At 38.5% G+C, this 24,627-nt stretch overlaps 3 protein-coding genes across 4 annotated transcripts in view; 2 read left to right on the top strand and 1 right to left on the bottom strand.

Moving 5' to 3' along the window:
- Positions 1-5,429, top strand: part of fancg (FA complementation group G) — a 10,972-nt gene extending 5,543 nt beyond the window's left edge. Inside the window, exons 9-15 of the mRNA XM_067438391.1 lie at positions 83-149; positions 351-658; positions 760-800; positions 4,166-4,333; positions 4,446-4,560; positions 4,683-4,779; positions 4,896-5,429. Coding sequence (XP_067294492.1) covers positions 83-149; positions 351-658; positions 760-800; positions 4,166-4,333; positions 4,446-4,560; positions 4,683-4,779; positions 4,896-4,907 — 808 coding nt within the window. The 3' untranslated portion in view covers positions 4,908-5,429. The remainder of the gene's footprint in view (positions 1-82; positions 150-350; positions 659-759; positions 801-4,165; positions 4,334-4,445; positions 4,561-4,682; positions 4,780-4,895) is intronic.
- A 2,016-nt stretch (positions 5,430-7,445) lies between these two features.
- Positions 7,446-18,160, top strand: vcp (valosin containing protein). Its single transcript, XM_067438379.1, has 17 exons — positions 7,446-7,603; positions 9,424-9,535; positions 9,622-9,794; positions 9,966-10,108; positions 11,525-11,655; positions 11,752-11,883; positions 11,966-12,068; positions 12,198-12,331; positions 14,327-14,462; positions 14,594-14,706; positions 15,595-15,759; positions 15,863-15,985; positions 16,078-16,290; positions 16,462-16,770; positions 16,847-17,002; positions 17,177-17,331; positions 17,568-18,160. The coding sequence occupies exons 1-17, from the start codon at positions 7,587-7,589 to the stop codon at positions 17,671-17,673; spliced, it is 2,421 nt and encodes an 806-aa protein (XP_067294480.1). The 5' UTR covers positions 7,446-7,586; the 3' UTR covers positions 17,674-18,160.
- Positions 18,161-18,162: 2 nt separating this feature from the next.
- akr1a1a (aldo-keto reductase family 1, member A1a (aldehyde reductase)) lies at positions 18,163-22,995 on the bottom strand. 2 transcript variants are annotated; one of them, XM_067438380.1, is made up of 9 exons: positions 22,935-22,995; positions 21,396-21,499; positions 21,091-21,210; positions 20,818-20,969; positions 20,058-20,253; positions 19,577-19,776; positions 19,407-19,479; positions 18,585-18,671; positions 18,163-18,502 (listed from the first exon to the last, which is right to left on the bottom strand). In XM_067438380.1, exons 2-9 carry the CDS (start codon positions 21,474-21,476, stop codon positions 18,437-18,439), a joined length of 975 nt encoding a protein of 324 aa, XP_067294481.1. In that variant the 5' UTR covers positions 21,477-21,499; positions 22,935-22,995; the 3' UTR covers positions 18,163-18,436. The 2 variants fall into 2 exon arrangements, with proteins under 2 accessions (XP_067294481.1, XP_067294482.1); XM_067438381.1 differs by lacking the exon at positions 22,935-22,995 and adding an exon at positions 21,709-21,792.
- Between the last annotated feature and the right edge of the window lie 1,632 nt (positions 22,996-24,627).

The raw sequence follows: 24,627 nt of genomic DNA, 5'->3' as shown, positions 1-24,627 counted from the left end.
ATTTCAATAATCAAATGTAGAAAAACGTGTGCTTTTACACTAAACCTCTAAAAAGAATACATATATATTTTGTGTCAATCAGTATTTCAGATGCTGTTGAGCACTATCTTGATCTGTTGGCATCACTGCAGTCAGATGGCAAAGACCTTGTAAGGACTGCACTTTTTCAGGCATCAGATTCAGAAATAAATAATGCATATAAAGTGATGTAACTGAATCAAGTGAAGTCACCTGTATATAGTGCTTTATACAGATTGATTCAAAGCAACTTCACATTATTAAATATGAAAATAAAATAATAATAAAATCACAAACTTCATCAAATATGAGACAATGAGTCTGTGTTTCAGGTATCCACAGAGGATGGCACTTCTTTTCCTAGAATCCCAGTGGTCTACCTTGAAACAGGATTTGCTTTGTTGAAAGCTCAAAGGTATAGTGATGCTCTTGTGGTCTGCGAGGAGGTCATCACCAGCACTGTAGACTTCATTCCCAAGAGGCTGCTGCTTGATGCTGGTGAAGAAAAAAAATTATCTGATTCAGATGTTGTACTTGAAAATGTGGACTTTGTGTTATGGGCTGGTGCGGCCCATCTACTTCAAGCACAAGCCCACTGGAAACTGAAGGACACCAAAGAGGCTATTACAAACTTTACAAGGTATGATGTGATGAGTTTTATTCAGTACTTTTGCCTGTGTTGGTAAACAATGTTTTGTGCAAATAGATTTTTTTTAATGCTCTCTTGTTCTTACCTTTTAGAGCAATTAATCAGCTGGTGAAAGTGTTCATTAAACAGAAAGGTAAGTAATCTCTTTCCTTCTAGATAATTGCCTGATCATACTAAGCATATCTCCCTTTGTGAAGTTTGTAAAGTATCACCCAGACTTAGATATTTTTAACTATACACAAAAACAGTGAGAAAAATAAATATTTGAACACCCTGCTATTTTGCAAGTTCCACTTGGAAATCATTGCGGGGTCTAAAATTGTCATTGTAGGTGCATGTCCACTGTGAGAGACATACAGTGCCTTGCGAAAGTATTCGGCCCCCTTGAACTTTGCGACCTTTTGCCACATTTCAGGCTTCAAACATAGATATAAAACTGTCTTTTTTTTTTGAAGAATCAACAACAAGTGGGACACAATCATGAAGTAGAACGAAATGTATTGGATATTTCAAACTTTTTTAACAAATCAAAAACTGAAAAACTGAGCGTGCAAAATGATTCGGCCCCCTTAAGTTATTACTTTGTAGCGCCACCTTTTGCTGCGATTACAGCTGTAAGTCGCTTTGGGTATGTCTCTATCAGTTTTGCACATCGAGAGACTGAAATTTTTGCCCATTCCTCCTTGCGGAACAGCTCGAGCTCAGTGAGGTTGGGTGGAGAGCGTTTGTGAACAGCAGTTTTCCGTTCTTTCCACAGATTCTCGATTGGATTCAGGTCTGGACTTTGACTTGGCCATTCTGACACCAGGATATGTTTATTTTTTAACCATTCTATTGTAGATTTTGCTTTATGTTTTGGATCATTGTCTTGTTGTCCCAGTTTCAGGTCTTTTGCAGACTCCATCAGGTTTTCTTCCAGAATAGTGCTGTATTTGGCTCCTTCCATCTTCCCATCAATTTTAACCATCTTCCCTGTCCCTGCTGGAAAAAAACGGCCAAGTTCAATTTTGGTTTCATCTGACCAGACCACCTTCTTCCACATGTTTGGTGTGTCTCCCAGGTAGCTTGTGGCAAACTTTAAACAACACTTTTTATGGATATCTTTAAGAAATGGCTTTCTTCTTGCCACTCTTCCATAAAGGCCAGATTTGTGCAGTATACGACTGATTGTTGTCCTATGGACAGAGTCTCCCACCTCAGCTGTAGATCTCTGCAGTTCTTCCAGAGTGATCATGGGCCTCTTGGCTGCATCTCTGATTAGTCTTCTCCTTGTATCAGCTGAAAGTTTAGAGGGACAACCAGGTCTTGGTAGATTTGGAGTGGTCTGATACTCCTTTCATTTCAATATTATCGCTTGCACAGTGCTCTTTGGGATGTTTAAAGCTTGGGAAATCTTTTTGCATCCAAATCAGGCTTTAAACTTCTCCACAACAGTATCTCGGACCTGCCTGGTGTGTTCCTTGTTCTTCATGATGCTCTCTGCGCTTTAAACGGTCCTCTTAGACTATCACAGTGCAGGTGCATTTATACGGAGACTTGAGGACACACAGGTGGATTCTATTTATCATCATTAGTCATTTAGGTCAACACTGGATCGTTCAGAGATCCTCACTGAACTTCTGGAGAGAGTTTGCTGCACTGAAAGTAAAGGGGCCGAATAATTTTGCACGCCGAATTTTTAAGTTTTTGATTTGTTAAAAAAGTTTGAAATATCCAATAAATTTCGTTCCACTTCATGATTGTGTCCCACTTGTTGTTGATTCTTCACAAAAAATTACAGTTTTATATCTTTATGTTTGAAGCCTGAAATGTGGCAAAAGGTCGCAAAGTTTTTTGCAAGGCACTGTAATCTAAAAAATAAAATCCAGAAATCACTATATTTGATTTGATTTTTTAAACTATTTATTTGTATGATACAGCTGCAAAAAGTATTTGAACACCTGTCTATCAGCTAAAATTTTGACCCTCAAAAACCTGTTAGTCTGCTTTTAAAATGTCCAAGTCCACTCCATTTATTATCCAAAATTAGATGCACCTGTTTGAGGTCGTTAGCTGCATAAAGACACCTGTCCACCCCATACAAACAGTAAGAATCCAACTAATAACATGGCCAAGACCAAAGAGCTGTCCAAAGACACTAGAGACAAAATTGTACACCTCCACAAGGCTGGAAAGGGCTACAGGGAAATTGCCAAGCAGCTTGGTAAAAGGTCCACTGTTGGAGCAATCATTAGAAAATGGAAGAAGCTAAACATGACTGTCAATCTCCCTCGGACTGGGGCTCCATGCAAGATCTCACCTCGTGGGGTCTTAATGATCCTAAGAAAGGTGAGAAAACAGTCCAGAACTACACAGGAGGAGCTGGTCAATGACCTGAACAGAGCTGGGACCACTGTTTCCAAGGTTACTGTTGGTAATACACTAAGACGTCATGGTTTGAAATCATGCATGGCACGGAAGATTCCCCTGCTTAAACCAGCACATGTCCAGGCCCGTCTTAAGTTTGCCAATGACCATTTAGATAATCCAGAAGAGTCATGGAAGAAAGTCATGTGGTCAGATGAGACCAAAATATAACTTTTTGGTCATAATTCCACTCAACATGTTTGGAGGAAGAAGAATGATGAGTACCATCCCAAGAACACCATCCCTACTGTGAAGCATGGGGGTGGTAGCATCATGCTTTGGGAGTGTTTTTCTGCACATGGGACCGAGTGACTGCACTGTATTAAGGAGAGGATGACCTGGGCCATGTATTGTGAGATTTTGGGGAACAATCTCCCTCGGTTAGAGCATTGAAGATGGGTCGAGGCTGGGTCTTCCAACATGACAATGACCCGAAGCGCACAGCCAGGATAACCAAGGAGTGGCTCTGTAAGAAGCAAATCAAGGTTCTGGCGTGGCTTAGCCAGTCTCCAGACCTAACCCCAATAGAGAATCTTTGGAGGGAGCTCAAACTCCGTGTTTTTCAGCAACAGGCCAGAAACCTGACTAATCTAGAGAAGATCTGTGTGGAAGAGTGGGCCAAAATCCCTCCTGCAGTATGTGCAAACCTGGTGAAAAACTACAGGAAACGTTTGACCTCTGTAATTGCAAACAAAGGCTACTATACCAAATATTAACATTGATTTTCTCAGGTGTTCAAATACTTATTTGCTGCTGTATCATACATATAAATAGTTAAAAAATCATACATTGTGATTATTTTATTTTTTTATTTTTGATTGTCTCTCACAGTGGACATGCACCTACGATGACTATTTCAGACCCCTCTATGATTTCCAAGTAGGAGAACTGGCAAAATAGCAGGGTGTTCAAAATACTTATTTTCCTCACTGTATTTGTATCCTGGGGTTCTATTTACAGATCTGCATTCAAGAGATAAATCTGTTTTCCCCTTTTTATCTTACTGAAGCCACGTGATGTGTGAACTTGCTTTATTGTCTTAATTTTCTTCTTTTGTGTATCATTATTTACATTGTTTCATCATTTTTTTAGACTGGAAACAAAAACATCTTGGAAACACTGAAGCAATGGTTGAAAGAATGGTGACTTTGGAAGCAGCAAAAGGACAAGCACTAGCAGGGAGAGGCCTCTGCTTTTTGGAAAGAGGCCAATTGAAGGAGGCCCTGAGAGATCTTCATCTCAGTCTCCAGATGTCAACAGGTTTTCATGTGATATAGTTTCAATATAGTGAATCACTGACTTGTTTGTTGTGCTTTGCCTGATACATTGCCCTGTTCTTCTCAAATTTACATGTGGAATTTAATTTCACCAGGTTGTAAGAATACTAAAATGTGGCTAACTGAGGTCTTGTGGAGGCTTGATCGTAGGGATGAAGCATTAGCACACTGGAGAGAAGTCCACAGTACTTCAGATCCACCGAAGTCAATGTAAGCTATTGGACAAGTCATGTGTCATACTATGACTTTTACTCATGAAAGTCACATCATTTCAATCTAATTTCTGTAACTGGCGTGATGACTATTCGGTCATTTATTGACTTGTGTTTCAGAACCCTACCTCTGTATTTTCAAGCCTGGCCAGAGGAAACCCCTTTTGACATCACTGACTTGAAGAAGAAAATGGAGGAATACATTCATGCCAAAAATGTAATGACATAAAAGGATGTCTGAGAGGATGCTTTCTATTTTAAACTGCACCATGTCATATTTTTGGTGCGTAACTCATACACAAAAACATTTTTGTTGTCTAATGTCCTTTTCAGGTAGCATACTGACCATGTAGCTTACTAATAGCCCTGCTACTGTAGCTGAAGTGTCATCCCTGAAACAAAATTGCACAGCCGGTCAGGATTTCATGCTACAATGTCTCTGTTGACATTTTTTTCAACCATTGCAAATGAGGTTATCCACTTGTCACAAATTCCACTTGTCAGAAAATGAATGACGAGAGAATGCATCCAGATGGGAATCAAATTCTTTGTATATTTTATACATGCAAAATTAAAGAAGTCTAAAGTAATGGGGATTTTCTGATTAGCATCTTGTTTTTTGTTTTAATGAAAATTAAACCATTTTATATATTATCTAAAAATATATATAATAAAAAGGTTTTGAAATGTATAGACATACTTTAAAAAATATATTTTAATCATTATACAATGCTCCTTATTTTAAACCCACATAATTACATGTATTGTGAGTACATATGTGCATTAAATAAATTATAATATTGTGGAAAGTTTTTTTTTCTCTCCATAAAATCAAAAAGTGAAAATGTCAAATATTCTAGATTACACATAAAGTGACATATTTAAAGCCTTTTTTCTTTACATTTTTGATGGCTTAGCTCATGAATATCACAAAAATCCAGCATCTTAAATATTAGAATATTTCCTAAAATCAATTTAAAGAAAAGATTTGCAATACAGAAATGTTCAAGTTATGGACTCAATACATGCTCTGGGCTCCTTGAGAACAAATTACTGCATCAATGCGGTGTAGCATGGCGCCGATAAGCCTGTGCCACTGCTGATGTGTTATTGAAACCCAGAATGCAACGGCCTTTTGCTCGTCTGTTTCTCATCTTACTTTAGACAATACAGCTCAGGAGAGTTGACTGGGCAATCAAGCACAGTAATATCATTGTCAACAAACCAGTTGGTAGTAGTTTTGGCATTGTGGGCAGGTGTGACATCCTAATGTAAAAGGAAATGGGTTTATCCAAAAAGCTTGTCACTGGAAGGAAGCATGAATTATTCTAAGATATCCTGGTAGACAACTGACTTTGGATTTGATTTTTTTAAAAAGTGGACCAACACCAGTAGATTACATGGCATCCCAAAATCATCACTGACTGCGCAAACGGTACTTTGAAATGCAACATTTGGAGATGTCATATTTAAGTTCCAGTCTGAACAGAGAAGTGCAAAGTAGTCTCTGAGGTGCCTCCACTTTTTTGTCTCCAAACTCTGGGACTTTGATTTCCAACTGGAATGCAAAATGTACTTTCATCTGGAAAGAGGACTTTGGACCACTGAGCAACAGTCAAGTTCTTTTTCTCCTTTTGTCAAGCAAGATGCTTCTAATGTCTCTGGTTCAGGAGTGGCTTGGTACTAGTAATGCAACCGAGTTTAATTTCCTAAAGATGTCTGTGGTGGCTCTTTATTCACTCACTCCAGCTTCACTCCTTGTGGACCGGCTCTTGAATCGGCTTTGCTTGACAATATTCTCAAGCTCCACACTTTTCCCTTATAGTCAACTTCAGTATGCTTTGATACAGCACGCTGCAAACGGAGGCAGCCCTTTCACCGATGACCTTCTGTGGCTTACCTTCCTTGTGGAGTCGGGTGTTGATGATCAGCTGAGTTTCTGCAATTATTGGACTGCCTCAATCTCCAACAGCATGTGGATGGACCCACTCATTCTAGGGGGCACACTCTGGACTTGGTCATTTCCAACTCTCCTCATATTAGAAACCTCTTGGTGTATGATCTGGGTGGGTCTGACCACCAGGCCATCTCATTGGAGCTGCCACGCCCCTCTTCCCTTACCAAAGATTCCCGTCAAATTTGCTTCAGGAACCTGAAAAAGATTAACCAAGACTCTTTTTTACAGACCTTCAGCAATTCTCCTCTGTTGATCTCTCCTCAGTCTCTGAGTCGGTTGACTTCTACAACAAGTAGAGATCGGGCCTTCTGCTCTGCAGCCCCCAGTCTGTGGAATGCTCTCCCTGACCACCTGCGGACTCCACAGACTATAGATACTTTTAAGCGTGGTCTTAAAACCCACCTTTTTAGGAGAGCTTTTAATTGACTTGCTACTTCTTTATTTTATTTTATTTTCAGTTTTATTTATTTTATTTTATTAATTTACTTATTTATTTATTGTTGTTGATTGTTTTTTAATTCTGTAGCACGTTGAGATTTTGTTTAATATAAAGTGCATTATAAATAAAATGTATTATTATTATTATCACTGCATTCCAGCTCATTTCAATTATTACACAACACATTCTCATGAGCCATATACTTGGCTTCTTGGATTTGTTGGGCAACATAGCCTGTTTGGCAATAGAGTTTGTGGCAGTTTGACACTTCGATTTAACAGAGTAACAGTTTAATCGGACTGTCCCTAGCCAATCCAAAAGAGACAATTCACAACGCAGCAGAAAATAAGCCAATCGCAGTGAACTATGAAGGACACCAGGACCAATGATGTTTAAGCTCTTCCACGGTCGGTCCAAGATTGGCCAATCAGTCAGCGCAAAAAGTCGCAACGTGTGCTCTGATTGGCTCGACATTCAAAATGGGCGAGGAAACTTTTCCTCCGCAGAGTTGATGTTAGCAGGCTAATCCAGTGCAGAGGTAAAAAGCTAGTGTGAAGGTTGGAATCGGTCACTTGAGAGAGCTACTCATTTCCATCAACTATTTGTATCTTTTTACGGGAGAAGCAATATGGCTTCGGGTGGCGAGTAAGTACAATTTTAGTGATACGTTATTTAGTGTGATGATTTGTTTTGTTTTCCGTTGAGTGACAGTTAGCTATGAGGCTAAAAGACGAACGCATCGTGAACGGTGATCAATGAAAAGAGCGAGTTTACACGCTACAGGTTTCTCATCCGAGTGTACACTTACATTGATCAAATCTCTTTATTCTTTAGGTACTCGCGTTCTCTTTACTCATTAAAACTTCTGCGGGAGTTTTAAGGAGACTCATCAGTTGTGTTTAGCATTTAAGCTAACCGAACTGAGTCATCTCCGCATATGATTGAGGCTTTCGGCCCACCGGCATCACCGGCGACTGCTCGGAACAAAAACACGCACAGCACTGAAAAACGACTCGCATAAATAGAAATCATATTAATTCTCTATAGCAGCAAAACATTGAACAATAATCATTAAAGCGAGATAACCGTCTTTGTGCCTAACTAACGTTATAGCAGCAGCAGCTGGTGATGATGATGATAAATCCCGTGATTAGTAATTTCGGCCATCAAATCAAAAACCGCTGACAAGACGTCTCATCAAAAACGTTAGATTCTAAATCTACCAGAAAATAAAGTTTTTATACGTGATAAAATGTTTTTCAGCGGTTTGGGTTTCACATGTCACACAGCAGCATTTGCTGTGTCATTGGCAACGGGAGCTGGCTAAATGCTAACTGCATCACCCACTCTGAGAGAAATAAAAATCTTAATACCATCTAACCCGAGCAATATGTGGTTAGGGTGTGTAAACGATTAAAACTAACACTTGCACGAGGGAGTCAGTTGTATTGTTTAGTAGTATGTAAAGAGAGACCGTTTGCTGTCTGTTAGCTACGAGGATGTACCTTGTTAGCTTATTTACACATACGCCGTTGGCCTATTGACGTGTCTGATAAACGTTTAAGTTTGGTTTTTTACTTTAGTCTTCAGAAAAACAAAATGGAACACAGCTTAAATTGATGTTTTCTGTGGGATTAGCTAACGTTAGACCTAAGGCCTTGCTCACGACCGCATCCCGGCCTAATTCTAGCAGATCATTACGGCTTTCAGTCCAGTGTTTTGTGGAAAACTCTAGAGTAACTTGAGCTTGACGAACAAGCAGAAGTGCACTTGTCCATCGACTCCTGTCTGTTCCATCGACTCTGAACAGACAGGATATTGTCTTGAATTATTTTTTCTACATGAAAGTGCTACTTCATAAAATGTAAATATCTTTCACTTTCACCGTAAGTGATACTAAAAGAAAATAGCAATTATCCGTCTCAGTTAACCACCTGAGAAGTGCCAATCACTTTAAAAGAGACAGCTCGCCTGAAAATGAGGATTTTTTTTTTTTACTCGCATCTTTACCGTTTTGATCCAAACATCTGAAAACAAAAGCAGATATTTGCTCAACAGCCTTGGTTACCTTTCATGTTCATTTTATGCTTGATGGGGGAAAAATGGATGCCTTAAATGCAGATTGCGAGAGGCTGTCATTCTGCCCAGCATCTTTGTTCCACTGATAGGCCTCAGAAAACCAAGGGTGCCTCAGGAAAAGTTCGAAATTAACATGTTTTTCAATCACTATTTGAAGGATATACAGAATATTCCTTAATTAAAGTATAGCATGCTAAATTTAATATCCCCTAGTGTTTGAAAATGAGCAATATTATCATGATAACAGCAGGTATATCAGAGGAGATGTCTTAGCCAATATGGGGGTCCTTTGAATATTGTGTTGGACAATAGGGGGCCTCTAAGTAAAAAAAAAGATATATGTTGAGAACCACTGCTTTAAAATGTTCCTCTTCCTAACCACACAGATCCAAAAATGATGATCTTTCCACTGCCATTCTGAAGCAGAAGAACAGGCCAAATAGGTTGATTGTTGATGAATCCATCAATGAAGACAACAGTGTGGTGTCTCTCTCTCAGGTACAATCTTCAGTTATATTTGAAATGTACAAAAAATTGGATGATTCCATTTGCATATGCCCATCTAATTTTCTCTGCTTTTTCAGGCAAAGATGGATGAGCTCCAACTTTTTAGGGGGGACACAGTGCTGTTGAAAGGCAAGAAACGAAGGGAAACTGTTTGCATCGTCCTGTCAGATGACACCTGCTCTGACGAAAAGGTTCGCATGAACAGGGTGGTCCGCAACAACCTCAGGGTGCGCCTTGGTGATGTCATCAGGTGAGACTGTTTTCTGTTTAAACTTTCATTGCATATTCTGAGGGAATGATCCTGGGAATTAACTGTTTTAGGGGGTTATTTTAATTGACGGAACTCAAATACAAGTTGTTCCAAAATGTTTTAAATAAATGTACGATGGATCGTTTATTTATTCCCCTTTCTGGTTTTTAGTATTCAGCCATGTCCAGATGTGAAGTATGGAAAGCGCATTCACGTTCTGCCAATCGATGACACAGTGGAAGGCATCACAGGCAATCTGTTTGAGGTTTATCTCAAGCCTTACTTCCTGGAGGCTTATCGGCCGATCCGTAAAGGTAAATTCTAGGTTCATTATAATAGTAATAAGACAATTTGTTTTTTTACTCTGTTCACTTTACCGTCCAAAAGTTTGGGGTTCGTAATTTGGATACATTTTGATACCTAGAATAACAATAAAGGTTTGAGTTGGTGACATGCATTATTATATTAAAGGGTCATGAATCAGTGGATTTGATTCATGATTCGGATCGCCAATTTCAGCAGTTTGGCAGTTTGACACGCAATCCGAATTTCAAACCTCAAAGATTCAAACGGTCATGAATCAGCTTATCGATTCATGACCGTTTGAATCTTTGAGGTTTGAAAACAAATGCGGAAGAGAAGACAATGCTGAATAAAGTCGTAGTTTTTGCTATTTTTGGACCAAAATGTATTTTCGATGCTTCAAGAGATTCTAACTAACTAACTGATGTCACATATGGACTGATGTTTTCATTCCCTTTCTGGACATGGACAGTATAGTGTGCCTACATTTAGATACGCTGTCGGACTAAATATAACATGTCTTAAACTGTGTTCTGAAGATGAATGGAGGTCTTACGGGTGTGGAACGACATTAGGGTGGGTCATTAATGACATAAATTTCATTTTTGGGTGAACTAACCCTTTAATAATCTTATTACATAGAATCATACAACAACTATACATAATGTTGGTACAATGTAATTTAATGTATAATATTTGTGGGTCCTGATAATAAAACGCAAATAATAAAATAATAATATTATATAATAATAAAAAAAGTACACAAGCCCTCTTTATTTTGGTTTAAAATATCTGGATACATATCGAAACATGACATGTGTATCGTTACACCCCTAAAAAAAATACACATGGTATGTCATTAATATCCCGTAAGACATTTGTTCATCTTTGGAACACGAATGAAGATATTTTTAAACTCAGACCTTTCTGTCCCTCCATTGACAGTCTACACAACTAACACTTTATATGATGAACCTATTCAATTGAGGCTTTTATTCACATAAAAACATTGAGTGCACATAAACAGAAGCTCAATCGAACCTGCTTGATGTGCAAGAACAAACTTCATTGGATCTTGTGAAAGCTCAAACATGCTATGTAAGACACAAGACTGAACCTCATTGGTTGTTGAATGTTAATGTAAAATAAAAGCCTAAATTCAATCTATTCATCATATAAAGCAATCATGTCTATTCAGAAAATTGGCTAAACCTCTAAATTCATATGGCTTCCTTTTACGAATGAAATTCTTATGGTTTTGGAACGAGTACTTAATAAATGACAGAATATAACCCTTTAACGACCAAGAAATAGTTTGTGGTTGGTCAAAAGCTGCATAAAATTCAGTCACTACTTAAGGCTGTGTAACTGGTGTATACATTTTTTTTCAGTGATTGATAATATTGATTTGGATTTGATTTCCGTAGGTGATATTTTTCTTGTCAGAGGAGGCATGCGCGCTGTTGAGTTCAAAGTGGTGGAAACTGACCCCAGCCCATACTGTATTGTGGCCCCAGACACAGTGATCCACTGTGAAGGGGAACCTATCAAGAGAGAGGTGAGATGATCACATTGAAAGTGTTGTCATTTTTAAAATGGGTTATATGGAGGAATAGTGTGCCATATGTATGACTTGTCTGCACCTGGTTTGCAGGATGAGGAAGAGTCTCTGAATGAGGTGGGATATGATGACATCGGAGGGGTCAGGAAACAGCTCGCCCAAATCAAAGAAATGGTAGAGCTACCTCTGAGACACCCAGCTCTCTTCAAGGCTATTGGAGTGAAGGTAATTTATCTGCACAATGAGGCTTGTATTAAAGTGTTGTGTGACTTTGTAGTCTGAGCTTCAAATCATATTTTTTGTTCAGCCTCCCCGTGGCATTCTGCTATACGGACCCCCTGGAACTGGAAAGACTCTCATAGCTCGTGCTGTGGCAAATGAAACTGGAGCATTCTTCTTCCTTATCAATGGTAGGGATGCAAGAACACAATTTAAATACATTTTTAATGTTTTGTTTTATGCTTGTATATAGATACATGTTTATGAGAACATTTTGAGAAAATGAGAAAAAATTGACAAACTTTTTTTAATGGTCCCAGGCCCTGAGATCATGAGTAAACTGGCTGGTGAATCTGAGAGCAATTTGCGCAAAGCTTTTGAGGAAGCAGAGAAGAATGCACCAGCCATCATCTTTATTGATGAACTTGATGCCATTGCACCCAAAAGAGAGAAGGTAAGACTGAGTGGTGTTCTGAGGCAGTAATCTTTTAGTTATTACAAAAGCAATCACAGCAGTTGCTTTGCACAAATAATTGTTTCTTTAACTCTTTGGGTTGTATATTCTTTATGCTTTATTCTGTATATCCATCAGTTACTTCAAAAAAAGAGAGGATTTATATCAGTTCTGGCACTTTTGATCTTCTCAACCAATTTAATGTATATTTTGAGTTATTCTGTGACATTTCTTTCCCCAAATTTTTGAGTGCTTTTATATAACAATTTAATTAAGTAAAGTCAACTTTATATAGCACTTTTTACAGTGCCAGTTGTTTCAAAGCAGCTTCACAGTGTTAAACAGGAAAATAATGGAACGGAATTTGATTTAGCTGTACAGGCTCTCTGGAGAAAATGGTTACATTTTCATTTTAATTATCATTGTGTCAACGTGGGCAGATCAGTATTTTAGTTGATTTAGTTAGTTAGTTTAGTAATTAAATTTTATTTGGATATTTAGTTGAAATTTGCGTCCACAACTGAGCAAGCCAAACGCAATAGTGGCAAAGAACTAAAACTCCACCAGGGCACAATGGAAAGAAATAAACCTTGGGAGAAACTATGCTCAGTCAGGGTGCCAGATTATTCTGGCAACCTTACAGGTCAGAAGTTACATTAGATTTGAATATTCGAAAGATTGGAGGCATCACGCCAGATTGACAGTCTGCAGTTGGTTTTGATATTCTAGGTATTATCAACTGGCCAGAATTGAGACCCCGATGGCCGTGATGGAGACTGTGTTAAGAGCTCACTCAAGTACTGTAGAGCTAAACCATTTAGTGCTTTGTAAGTTATTAGCAAGATTTTAAAATGTATACAATGTTTATAGGGAGCCAGTGCAGTGTTGACAGAACTGGACTAATATGATCATACTTCCTGGTTCTAGTAAGAACTCGAGCTGCTGTGTTTTGGATCAGCTCCAGTTTATTTATTAAGTGAGCAGGGCAACCACCCAGTAGAGCATTACAATAATCTAGCCTTGAGGTCATGAATGCATGAACTAACTGTTCAGCGTTTATCATTTAAAGCATGTGCCATAATTTAAATAATTTCTATTTTATTGCTTAAATATTAGTAATATTTAAATTAGAAAGGGCGGCATTTAATTTAAGGGGAAAAGGGTTTTGACTTCTCTTCTGAGGACACAATGAGCAAAATATAGTGCACTGCATAATTTTTCAAAACAATGAAAACCGTATAGATAAAGTGCATAAACTAACATTTATAAATCATGTATTTATGCATAGTTTAATACTAAGAGCGACGGCACAGATCACACAGTTTTTTGTTTTTTTAAAGCATGAAATGGAAAAATCGCACACAGTCTGGAGATGTTTAAGTTGATCTTAACTTTTATACGGCTTTCTTAAACATGCAGCTCTCTGTTGTCAGACGCGAGTCCAACAATCAAAGATGTCAGTCTAGTGCATGTTTGCGTAGAAAATAATGGGAAGTAAACAAGATCTTCTCCGCATTGAACTTCTCTATTTCTGTGTTGTTGTTTTTTTATTTAAAAAAAAAATGCAGCAGCGCCGCATTACTCAACTAGACAGGTTAACAAACATTAAAAGACAACGACTCTTAACATCTCATGTGCTACTGATATGGCTGCCTGATACACATCTAAAATTAGAATGCACTGTTTTTGCATTCGCATGTGGGTTTTTACTGTAAATTACAATTTGACTGCCCTAGTGCTTTTTTAAAGCTTTATTTCCTCTTGCTTTTATTTTTAATCCCTATTAGCTCATTTCACTTATTTAATGTTTTTAACCAAAAATGTATCATAATGCCATAATATCATAATGTATCAAAAAGTCACATATTTTAAAATGTCATTTTAAATGCTATTTATAATAATAAAGTCTGCTTTTGCACTTTCATAACGTAACCTCTGATCTGTATGAGTGTCTAATGGATGTTTCATTTAATGGTTATCCATCTGTTTTTACAGACTCATGGTGAGGTGGAGAGGCGCATTGTGTCTCAGCTGCTCACTTTGATGGATGGACTGAAGCAAAGGGCTCATGTCATCGTCATGGCAGCCACTAACAGACCCAACAGCATTGACCCAGCTCTCAGGCGATTCGGTGAGAGATTTTGCTCAAGTGTTGCTCTGTAAAGAGATGCTTCCAGTTGAAATTCAGGCTCTTTGGCTCTTTGGCTACTTGGCTACACCTTAGACAGGAACATGTACTGATGCCCTGGCTCTTGATTTCAGGTCGCTTTGACAGAGAGGTGGACATCGGCATTCCAGATGCTACTGGAAGACTTGAGATACTTCAGATTCACACCAAGAACATGAAGCTTGCTGATGATGTTGATCTGGAGCAGGTGTGTTTCAGAGCATGTCAGAACAATCAGTGCTCAGTGATGATTCACTTTCATTTAAACTGGGTCTCCCTAATCGGGCAATGGCAGAAGCGTTGTGCGCATTAAGTCTGCCCCCGCATAATTTTGAGCCAAGTGGATTTTAAATGTGTCCCCCAAAAAGGCTTTTCAGAATGTCTTGCATGTCTGAATTTTGCAGCTCACATGTTGTTTTTCCTCCCCTTCCTCTGTGTTATATAGACATTACTGATCATTAGGGCTGAGATAGACGATGCACCCAACTCCAGATTCGATGCCATCATGATACTTGGGGGGATGATACAACATTTTTATTTATTTTTTTGCAATTCGATATTGCTATGTGTTGCAATTTTTGTTTGCTTTTTAAACTTTAGAGTAGACCATGGGAAAATGTATGTGGTATTACAGGTCGAATTTCTATAGATGCCTCTCCGTCTGCATTTTTTCACTTTCTCGAGTCCACTAGTATGAAATATGATGTCATTTACTACTCACAGATAAACACACATCACCCTCTCAGGGCTCAATGCTAAAGATTTTTCTAATGGCTCACCACATAAAGTAATAACTAAAATACGCCTACTTATTGTCTTTGTTGTTTTTAGACCCATAACCTTATAAATATGGTTGGGACACCAAAAACTACTAACCTAACTCGTATACATTTCAAATATTGTTAAAGACAAGAAAACTGTCTAATAAAATAAGGAAAAATAATCAAATTGCAAGCATTAGTAAAAGTATTTATTCACTTAAAGGGACAGTTTACCCAAAAAGTTTAATTGTCTTTTACTTGAATACCCACTATTGATTTGAGTTCGTAGCATAATTAAGTTTAGTTTTTTTTAACCTTCCACCATTTGTCTTCAGGTGGCGAATGAAACCCATGGCCATGTGGGTGCTGATCTGGCCGCTCTTTGCTCAGAGGCTGCTCTGCAAGCCATCCGTAAGAAAATGGACCTCATTGATCTGGAGGATGAGACCATCGACGCGGAGGTTATGAATTCCTTGGCTGTTACAATGGATGACTTCAGGGTGAGGATCTTTATCTCAGTAACTCTTATATCAGTCGAACCAATTAAGCGTGAGAAATGCATTCAGAAACAAGACATCATTGTTTTGCTCTTTAACCTAACAGTGGGCTCTTAGCCAGAGCAACCCCTCTGCCCTGAGAGAGACAGTAGTGGAGGTGCCCAACATCACCTGGGAGGATATTGGTGGTCTTGATGATGTCAAGAGAGAGCTGCAGGAGCTGGTGCAGGTACTGAGCACAGTCTTGTTCAGTTTGTTGACTACAAAATGTTCTCACAGCTGAATTTTTAAATTCTTACTAAATATTTCTATCTTTTTTAGTACCCAGTGGAACATCCAGACAAATTCCTTAAGTTTGGCATGACCCCATCCAAGGGTGTGCTGTTTTATGGACCACCAGGTTGTGGTAAAACCCTGCTGGCCAAGGCCATTGCTAATGAGTGCCAGGCCAACTTCATCTCAATCAAGGGCCCTGAACTGCTCACTATGTGGTTTGGAGAATCAGAAGCTAATGTCCGTGAAATCTTTGACAAGGTATGTGGTGTCATTTCCACCAGGCAGTTTCTAACTTGGCCCTGTTTATTTCATTTTTGAGTGGGAAGAAAAATGATTATGCTTTTCAGTTGGTCCTTGTTTTTTGCAGCAACTATAATGACGTGAATTAAGGATACATTTTAAAGGGTTTTGGCTCTCTTTGTCCTCCAGGCTCGTCAAGCTGCTCCCTGTGTGCTCTTCTTTGATGAATTGGACTCCATTGCTAAAGCTCGTGGTGGAAACGTTGGTGATGGTGGTGGAGCAGCTGACAGAGTCATTAACCAGATCCTCACTGAAATGGATGGTATGTCCAGCAAGAAGAACGTCTTCATCATTGGGGCCACAAACAGACCAGACATCATTGACCCTGCCATCCTTAGGCCTGGCCGCCTGGACCAGCTTATCTACATCCCACTGCCTGATGAGAAGTCTCGCATTTCCATTCTCAAAGCTAATCTCAGGAAGTCTCCAATCTCAAAGGTGAGGATGGAGTTTTGTTTTTTTGTTTTTTTTTCTAGTGGTATCTTTTGGTATTAATATATTCATTTTTGTGTAGGATGTGGACGTGGACTTCTTGGCCAAGATGACCAATGGCTTTTCAGGTGCTGATTTGACTGAGATCTGTCAGAGAGCCTGTAAACTGGCCATCCGTGAGTCCATTGAGAACGAGATCAGACGGGAACGTGAGAGGCAGACCAACCCTTCTGCAATGGTGAGATTGGGGAAAATATCCTTGTTGGGCAATCTTTTCATAGATGGGGAAATTCATCTTTGAGTGCTACCCTAAAGACTGTACTGTGGCTGAAATTGTTTTGTTTTGATTAATATCTGGCATGGCAGTTTTTATTTTCTAATGTGTTGGTTGATTTTCATCTTGTATATTCAGGAAGTGGAGGAGGATGACCCTGTGCCTGAGATTAGGAAGGACCATTTCGAGGAGGCTATGCGCTTTGCCCGTCGCTCCGTCAGTGATAACGACATCCGCAAATACGAGATGTTCGCACAGACCCTGCAACAAAGCAGAGGCTTTGGCAGTTTCAGGTGGGACCTTAAATCAGTGTTAAGTGACCGCTGTTGTGATTTATTAAAGTTTGCCCCAAAATTAAAATGGTTTGCTCCAAACCTGTATGAATTTTTTGAACACAAGATATTTTGAATATAGGAAATTGAATTCCATAGTACGGCCCATCAACTGTTTAACATTGTCAGGATGCTGTCGTTTGGTATTCAATCCAACTTCAGGTTTAATTTTTTTCAATTTTTTTTCTTCTTCAAAGATTCCCATCCAGTAACCAAGGTGGAAGTGGACCAAGTCAGGGCTCTTCTGGTGGTGCCGGAGGCGCCGTCTTCAATGAGGACAACGATGATGATCTTTATGGATAAATGTGACCACGTGGCTGACCCTCACAGGCCATTCTTCATACAGGCCTCCGTGTACAAAAGACAAAAAATAAAAATTCCAAGTTTTTAGGACTGTGCTTTTTGTTTATTTTCCGCTTCTCCTTTCATGTCCATTCCCCTTGTTTTTTATTCGCCTCGTTCCCCTTCTGTCCACCCCCCTCTGTTGATAGAGAAAAGCATGTAGCTGCTTGTGTTTTGCTCTGGTTTGTGAAAGGATGATTTCTGAGAACTTTGATCTTAACTTCTGTGGGTGGGGGTGAATTTCAGTAAAAACCATACACAATAGTGATTTCATTAACTTCACAAGCTATGAGCAGCTTTAGTGGTGGGGTTTAATGCTAGGCTGTTGGAAGGATGATTAAAAAAACAAAAAAGAAAAAAATAATTGCTAATGACTTCATTTTTTTATGAATGTAGCATATAATGTATTACAAGTTTGAAAAATGTTAAATAAAATTCACGAAATGGACCTGATTTTGTGGCGCTTTATTTGTAGTAGGTTTGGGATCTGTGCACATGTACAGACAGACAGATGGTTGGATATCCTAAATACTGGGTATATATACTGGAGTATACTATATACAAGTATAGTAAATACTTTCATATAATATACAATGTGTACATCACACGTTTAGACAAGATTTAAATGCAACTTTTTATTTAAATTTGTTACTGATATTGAAGACGTGTTGACTAAAGATCTTATAGGTTTACACTTTTTTTTTCTTCCCCTAATGCATTTCATTTAATATTGATCATTGAAGGGAAAGTGAGGGTGTCCTACATCTCTCCAAACCTTTTGTCCATCTTTCTGTGGAGTGATAACATTTTTTCAGCCACAATAGACATTCTGATAAAAAAAAAATGTTTTTCTAAGAAGTATTCATAGTTACCATTATAGTTGGAACAATAAGCCTTTCGTTCTTGTTGAAGGATTTAATGAGCCTCATGTCTTCATCAGATAGTTTAAAATCAAACACCTGTGTGCAAAGGCCAACAATGATTAATTACTTTTACATAATCTTCACTGCAGCTCCCAAAGCTTTCAAATGTGAAATTTATGAAACTATAATGTTCAAACTAAAAGCATGACACCAATTATGCCAAGTGTCTTTAGTTAAGAGACATGAAAACCAAACTCAATGCACACCATTTGAGAGCTACAGTGGAGAGAAATATTCACTGAATATTGACCTTTTTTTAATTATTATCTTTAAAACATTAAATTTCTGGGTGAACTTTTATCCCATTAACTCTCTCCTAATTACAGCTTTTGTCCTCTAGGTGTCTCTGTATTCCCTCTCTTCAGTTGACATCCTGAACAAGCCCTAATGATGATTGACCTTGCTTAAACCATCCAGGCAGGCATTATTTTAATTATGATTTTATCCCGTGTAGACTCAGCGGCTAAATAACCTGCCAAGGAATTGAAGTTGAGATGCGAGAGCTTAGCTGAATATCATGGAGAATAAGTAGCTCTTTCCCCAACAAACCAACCAGTCTCCATTGACCTCCTAAGCCGTGACACGCGATCAAATCATGAATCAATAAGCTGATTCATGGCCGTTGCGCTCTCGGACTGAATATAAAATATCTTAAACTGTGTTCCGAAGATGAACGGAGGTCTCACGGGTGTGGAACAACATTAGGGTAAGTCATTAATGACATAAAATCCATTTTTGGGTGAACTAACCCTTTAAGTCTTTTTAACCTACCTCAATGTTCTGGGTGATCCTAGATTGAGTGACGCTTTTGGGGATGCAAACGATACCCCTCTGAATGTGCCATCTATCAGACAAAAACAAATCCAGAAGTGCATGATGGACATGCAACTTAGAAATAGTAATATAGGAATCTCAAAATGTGAGCTGTTTACTGTCCTCACCTGTTGATGACCTGAGCAGGGCTCTTGTTATAGTGCTTGGCTATACTGAGAACTCTTGGATCATCCAGCAGACGGGCCTGTCCAGGTGTGACCCATGGACGATCAGGAGAACCCAGAGGACTGTACGCTGTTACTGTCAGCCCTCGACTCCAGCAGTGAGATATCAGCTTAGTCTGAACCAGGTATGGATGGCACTCCACCTAAAAATATTCAAAACAGAATTCAGAAAAATTAAATTTTGTAATATTTTAAGTTATAAATATTCAAAATATGTATTATTTATCTGTAAATAATCATAAATAAATAAAAAATAGAAGTTATAATGGTAAAAACCTTATAAAATGTCAAAAATAAGACATTTACATGTCAAAGGATAACCACAAATAAAATTGTATACTAACAACGCCTATATCAGTAGGGAAGTGAAATGGGAAGTGAAAACAAAGACAATCCAGAGACAGTGTGCAGTTATCACTCATACCTGATTGACCACTGGCTTGTGTTTGGCAATACTGAGAATGTCATCAATCTGTCTGGCATTAAAGTTTGACAAGCCAATGGCTTTTACCAGCCCTTGGTCCACCAGCTTCTCCATGGCTGCCCATGTGTCTCTGTAGTGAGTGCCATCATACCGAACAGTGCCATCAGGATGCCTGGGCATCAGCTCATCTCCTCTCCTGGAAGTTTTCAAACCAGTCATTTAGCTACAATGATTCCTACTTTTTATCCCAACTTAAACTTTTTCTGTTACCCTACCCATTCCAATTTTTGAGGTCAGCTCAGTGTTTTGTTTATGAAAAATATATTAATGCTTTTATTCCCAGAGGATGCATTAAATTGAGCAAAAGTGACAGTGAAGGCATTTATAATGATACAAATGATTTCTTTTTCAAAAGCATCCTGAAAAAGTCTCACAGAAAAATATTAAAAAACTAGCTGCTTTTAACAATGATAAGAATGATTTAAGAATGATCTTAAGAAGCAATTTAGCATTTTAGAATGATTTCTGAAGGATCACGTTACACTGAAGAATAGAGTAATGATGCTGAAAATTCAGCTTTGCCATCACAGGAATACAATACATTTTAAAATATAGCATACAGAAATAGAATACAGTTATTTTAAACTGTAATCATATTTTACAATATTACTGTATTCTTGATCAAACAGATGGAGCATAAGAGACTTCTGAAAAATTGATCTGCTATTCAAGATCTAGGCATGGAAACACATTGACTTACTCAAAGGCCATTGGCCAGTGCATGAGATACAGATCCAGATAGCAGAGCCTCAGATCGGACAAAGAGCTTTTACAGGCCTCCTCAACATCATCTGGATGGTGCTTGGTGTTCCACAACTTGGATGTCACAAAAATATCTTCTCGTCTCAGGGGCTTTGGTAGTTATAAATAGTAGACATTTACATGAGACATGATGGTGAGCTGTGTTGATGATAGCTTATAATTGATTTGTAGCAAAATTATGTGTTTTATGCATAGTTTTATCTGCAAGTACTTTTCCTGGTCCAAGTCGTTCCGTCAGGGCGTCTCCGACCTCTCGCTCATTGCCGTAAGCCGCTGCGCAGTCGATGTGCCTGTAGCCACAGTCTAACGCTGCTAGAACAGCCTGCTTCACCTGCAGTTACACAGAATCCAACCCAGTTCTGACACAATCAATAAGCTAATAAACAGAGACATGAGTAGTACAAAATGCTACTTTATATATTGTACAGAAGTAACATTTTATTTTAGTTTTTGACATTATCAGCCTATGTCTGGTTTGTCCGACACATGATGGGATTGGGAGGGGGTTTTACACACCTGTCCTGGGGCACTTTTCCATGTTCCTAGTCCCACCGATGGCATCTGCTGACCCGTGGAGAGAGTGATTGTTTCTGTCATGGTTTAATTTAGAACATGTTTTCCTATCAAAAAGAAGAAAACATTTACAGAGCCAAACTAATTACAGACTTATCATTTTTATGTTCATTATAAAAACTAGACTAACTAAAAAAGAAGCATCATTCTTAGCGTTATTCATAGTATTATTGGTTCTATATTGTCATTTAATTTGTTAAGAGAAGTTAGCCTGACAATCCAGACCCACATCAAGATGTTTGGTCTGGAAACTCACCATAGACAGGGCTCAATTTGAGGGTGAAATAAACGGTTGTCTTTCAAACTCCCTCTGCACGGTGTGCACACAATTGGATAGCACCACAACCAACCAGAGCAACGAAGGTGAAGCAGAGATCGTTGACAGATTAAACTTTCACCGTATCCGGTCGGCAAAACTCAGAACACATCTTCCCTTCTTAAGAATGACTTCAGTGCCGTTCTTTGTTATTTTCTCAGAGAAAAGCTGAACTCCAAGTCGCGGTCAAAGCTGAATCGAAAGACCGCCCTTCGCCAGTTTCTGTGTTTACTAGAAGCACGCAAACGCAACTCGGCGTCATTATGTTAAGCCCGCCCACCGACTCAATACACGATGTGATTGTCCAGACCAGAGTTTGGCGTTTACAGCTCAGAAGTGAATTGAGAGTTGCTAGATGACACTCGCGGCAGATTAGATTTGCTGCTGCTAGGGTGCGTCTAGATTTCTAGGCTAAAGAGAAGCAGTATCTGAACACGAAACTGGATAACTAAACACTGTACACAGTGCTACGCAAATTAACTGTCATTTATACAATAAAAAACTGTTGCTTCAAATCAAATGTCATAATCCTGTGATTCATTTGATTGGTTTGGTTCATGGCTTATAACTCGTAAAAGGTATGGTTCACCCAAGAATAAAAAATTCTGTCATAATTTAGTCACGCTCAAGTTCTTCCAAATCTTTATGAATTTCTTTCTTTTGCTGGAAGATAAGAAGACATTTGGAAAATATTTGGAAGAATGTTTGTAACCAAGTAGATCTCGGCAGCCATTGACTACCATAGTATTTTGCCCCCTCTATTCTTCCAAATTTTCTTCCTTGGTGTTCAGCAGAAGAAAGAAATTCATACAGGTTTGAGGGAGAATAAATGATTACAGAATTTATATTTTTGGTTAAACTATCCCCTTAACAAAGACCTTTTTTAAATCCCAAATGAAAAAAATGCTTCAAAAAGTATTTTCAGGCCACTGAAATAGTGGTCAGGGACTGTTAACTTCTAATGTGCCAGTAGTATGTGAGGTTGAAGCATTTTATACAGGCTTACATAATTCCAAAATGTCTTAATGTTACCCCTGGTCAGCTCATTACATGCACAGTATGCTAACTTTTTGTAGTGTATTTCTAGTTTAAACACTCAAAATTACAAATTTCACTTAACCGAAACATTTGACATAACAGAACGAAAGATTTAGTTCATATCTTACCTTTCCAGTATGCACAATTAGACTGACACAGTTACAGTTTTACACCCTAAGGTCAAAGTCTTTGTTTGCTCATTTCCTAAAAGGCTTGAACAGTAACAAAATCCATGCTACAGCTATCTGATGAACATTACATGACGAACATTCCTATTCCTATTGTGACAATCTTTTTTTCATTTCATCTTGCTAAACAGCGTTGATGTCATCGCTTGTCAGTGTGGCTTTGGGAGGAATGGAGGTTAATGAAATGGCTTGAGTTAGGAAACGCCATCTGTTTATTCTGGACGTGTTCACAATGGGACCGTATATCAAAACAGTTTAGTCAGTCACATTCTCACATGCTCAGGTTTAGCGCTTTCAGCTGTCACGACCCTCCTGCTGGACAAATATAGAGCCAACGAATTACTGTCTGTCTCATGACTGCTCCAAGTGTTGTGAGCTGGCAGCGCGCTCAACTCAAGGCTCCACTCCGCTTCCCTTATGTGGTCAGGCAGAAGAAATGTCAGAGAGGGGGGAAAACCCTGCAAAGTCACTGACAGTCTAATAGCACCAATGGCTCATTTGTGAGGGTACTCTCTGAACGGTTGTGATATACATTATGTGAATAGTGTTTGTGGCACCTCTTTGGGAAGTTCATTTTAATTAGAGAGAAAAAAAAATGATTTCATACACTGTTATTGTTACTGATAAAATTATAAGGCGAAAGCTTTGATTAAAGTTAAATAAAAAGGCAAGAAACAAGCAAGGTCTAGAGAATATTTTACATTATTATTACTGTTGTTACTGTATTTTTAACTTATTTTAACATGAGTGTATAGTGTTTTTAAATCAGTGTGTTGTGCAGAGTGTTGAAAGAGACATGAGCGAGCACAACGGTCAAACGTGTCAATGTAGCGCATGCTAGAAAAACAATGGAACCGCGAAGTGGAATGCAAAACAGTGTTCTGTGTAAACAACTCCTTAATCAATTTTTGATGTCGTTTTTGCTTCAGTGTTGCTCTGTGATGTGATTTTCTTCCCTCTTACTAGTAGAATATGCAAAGCTGTAGCAGTTTGGCAGAAATCATTATTTTGTCCATGCCAATGTTATATTATACCCTTAGAGGATTCAAACTTGAAACTGACTCTGCACACAATGTTTAAAATATTTATAAATATGCTTTTGACCCACTGACAAAATACCACCAGAATGCCTCAGCATTTTTGCCGGATTAAGATGTTTTGGTTGTTGTTGTTTTATGGATATGTATTAATTAGCGAGGGCCATAAATCTCTTGGGTGACATCAGGCCACAGTATTAGTGAGGCAACGTTTCTGAGAGCGCAAACATTGAATTATTCAGTTAACTTGTGGAAATGCCTCATGGTGTTTCAAAAAGTTGAAGAAAAGAAAATAGACTCTTCAAGGGGCATCTGAGACCTCGATTTCTATTTCCAAATATTTGAGACACTAATCTGAATATTGGGGGCCATCTTTGAGCCCAAATGTCTGTGGTGTTAATAGACTTGCTCTCGATCTCAGAAAACGTTGTATTTTCAAAAATGTCAAACGATCCAGATAAAACTTTTAAAGATGAAAAATAAAGGAAACTTTCATACTTTCATAAGTTTAGATGCCAGTGGAACTCAGAATGCACCAGTGACATCATCATGGCATATGGTTCGTGGCATAACTCTTTAACAAATACTGTTTTTTA

The sequence above is a fragment of the Pseudorasbora parva genome, chromosome 3 (genome assembly GCF_024679245.1).
Source record: "Pseudorasbora parva isolate DD20220531a chromosome 3, ASM2467924v1, whole genome shotgun sequence".
In the NCBI taxonomy this organism is placed as follows: Eukaryota; Metazoa; Chordata; class Actinopteri; order Cypriniformes; family Gobionidae; genus Pseudorasbora; species Pseudorasbora parva.
Note: the sequence above shows the minus strand (reverse complement) of the source record. Positions and strands in the feature narration are given on the sequence as shown.

What these genes read in the sequence shown, in the direction of transcription:
- vcp (XM_067438379.1), top strand. An exon ending in TTATCGGCCGATCCGTAAAG is followed by an intron (nt 10,109 to 11,524) that starts GTAAATTCTAGG and finishes TGATTTCCGTAG; the next exon opens with GTGATATTTTTCTTGTCAGA. An exon ending in AGACCAACCCTTCTGCAATG is followed by an intron (nt 17,003 to 17,176) that starts GTGAGATTGGGG and finishes TTGTATATTCAG; the next exon opens with GAAGTGGAGGAGGATGACCC.
- akr1a1a (XM_067438380.1), bottom strand. Translation starts at nt 21,476, where the DNA reads ATGACAGAAACAATCACTCTCTCCACGGGTCAGCAGATGCCATCGGTG. An exon ending in CCTGCTCAGGTCATCAACAG is followed by an intron (nt 19,480 to 19,576) that starts GTGAGGACAGTA and finishes TTTGTCTGATAG; the next exon opens with ATGGCACATTCAGAGGGGTA. An exon ending in GGATCACCCAGAACATTGAG is followed by an intron (nt 18,672 to 19,406) that starts GTAGGTTAAAAA and finishes CTTTGCACACAG; the next exon opens with GTGTTTGATTTTAAACTATC.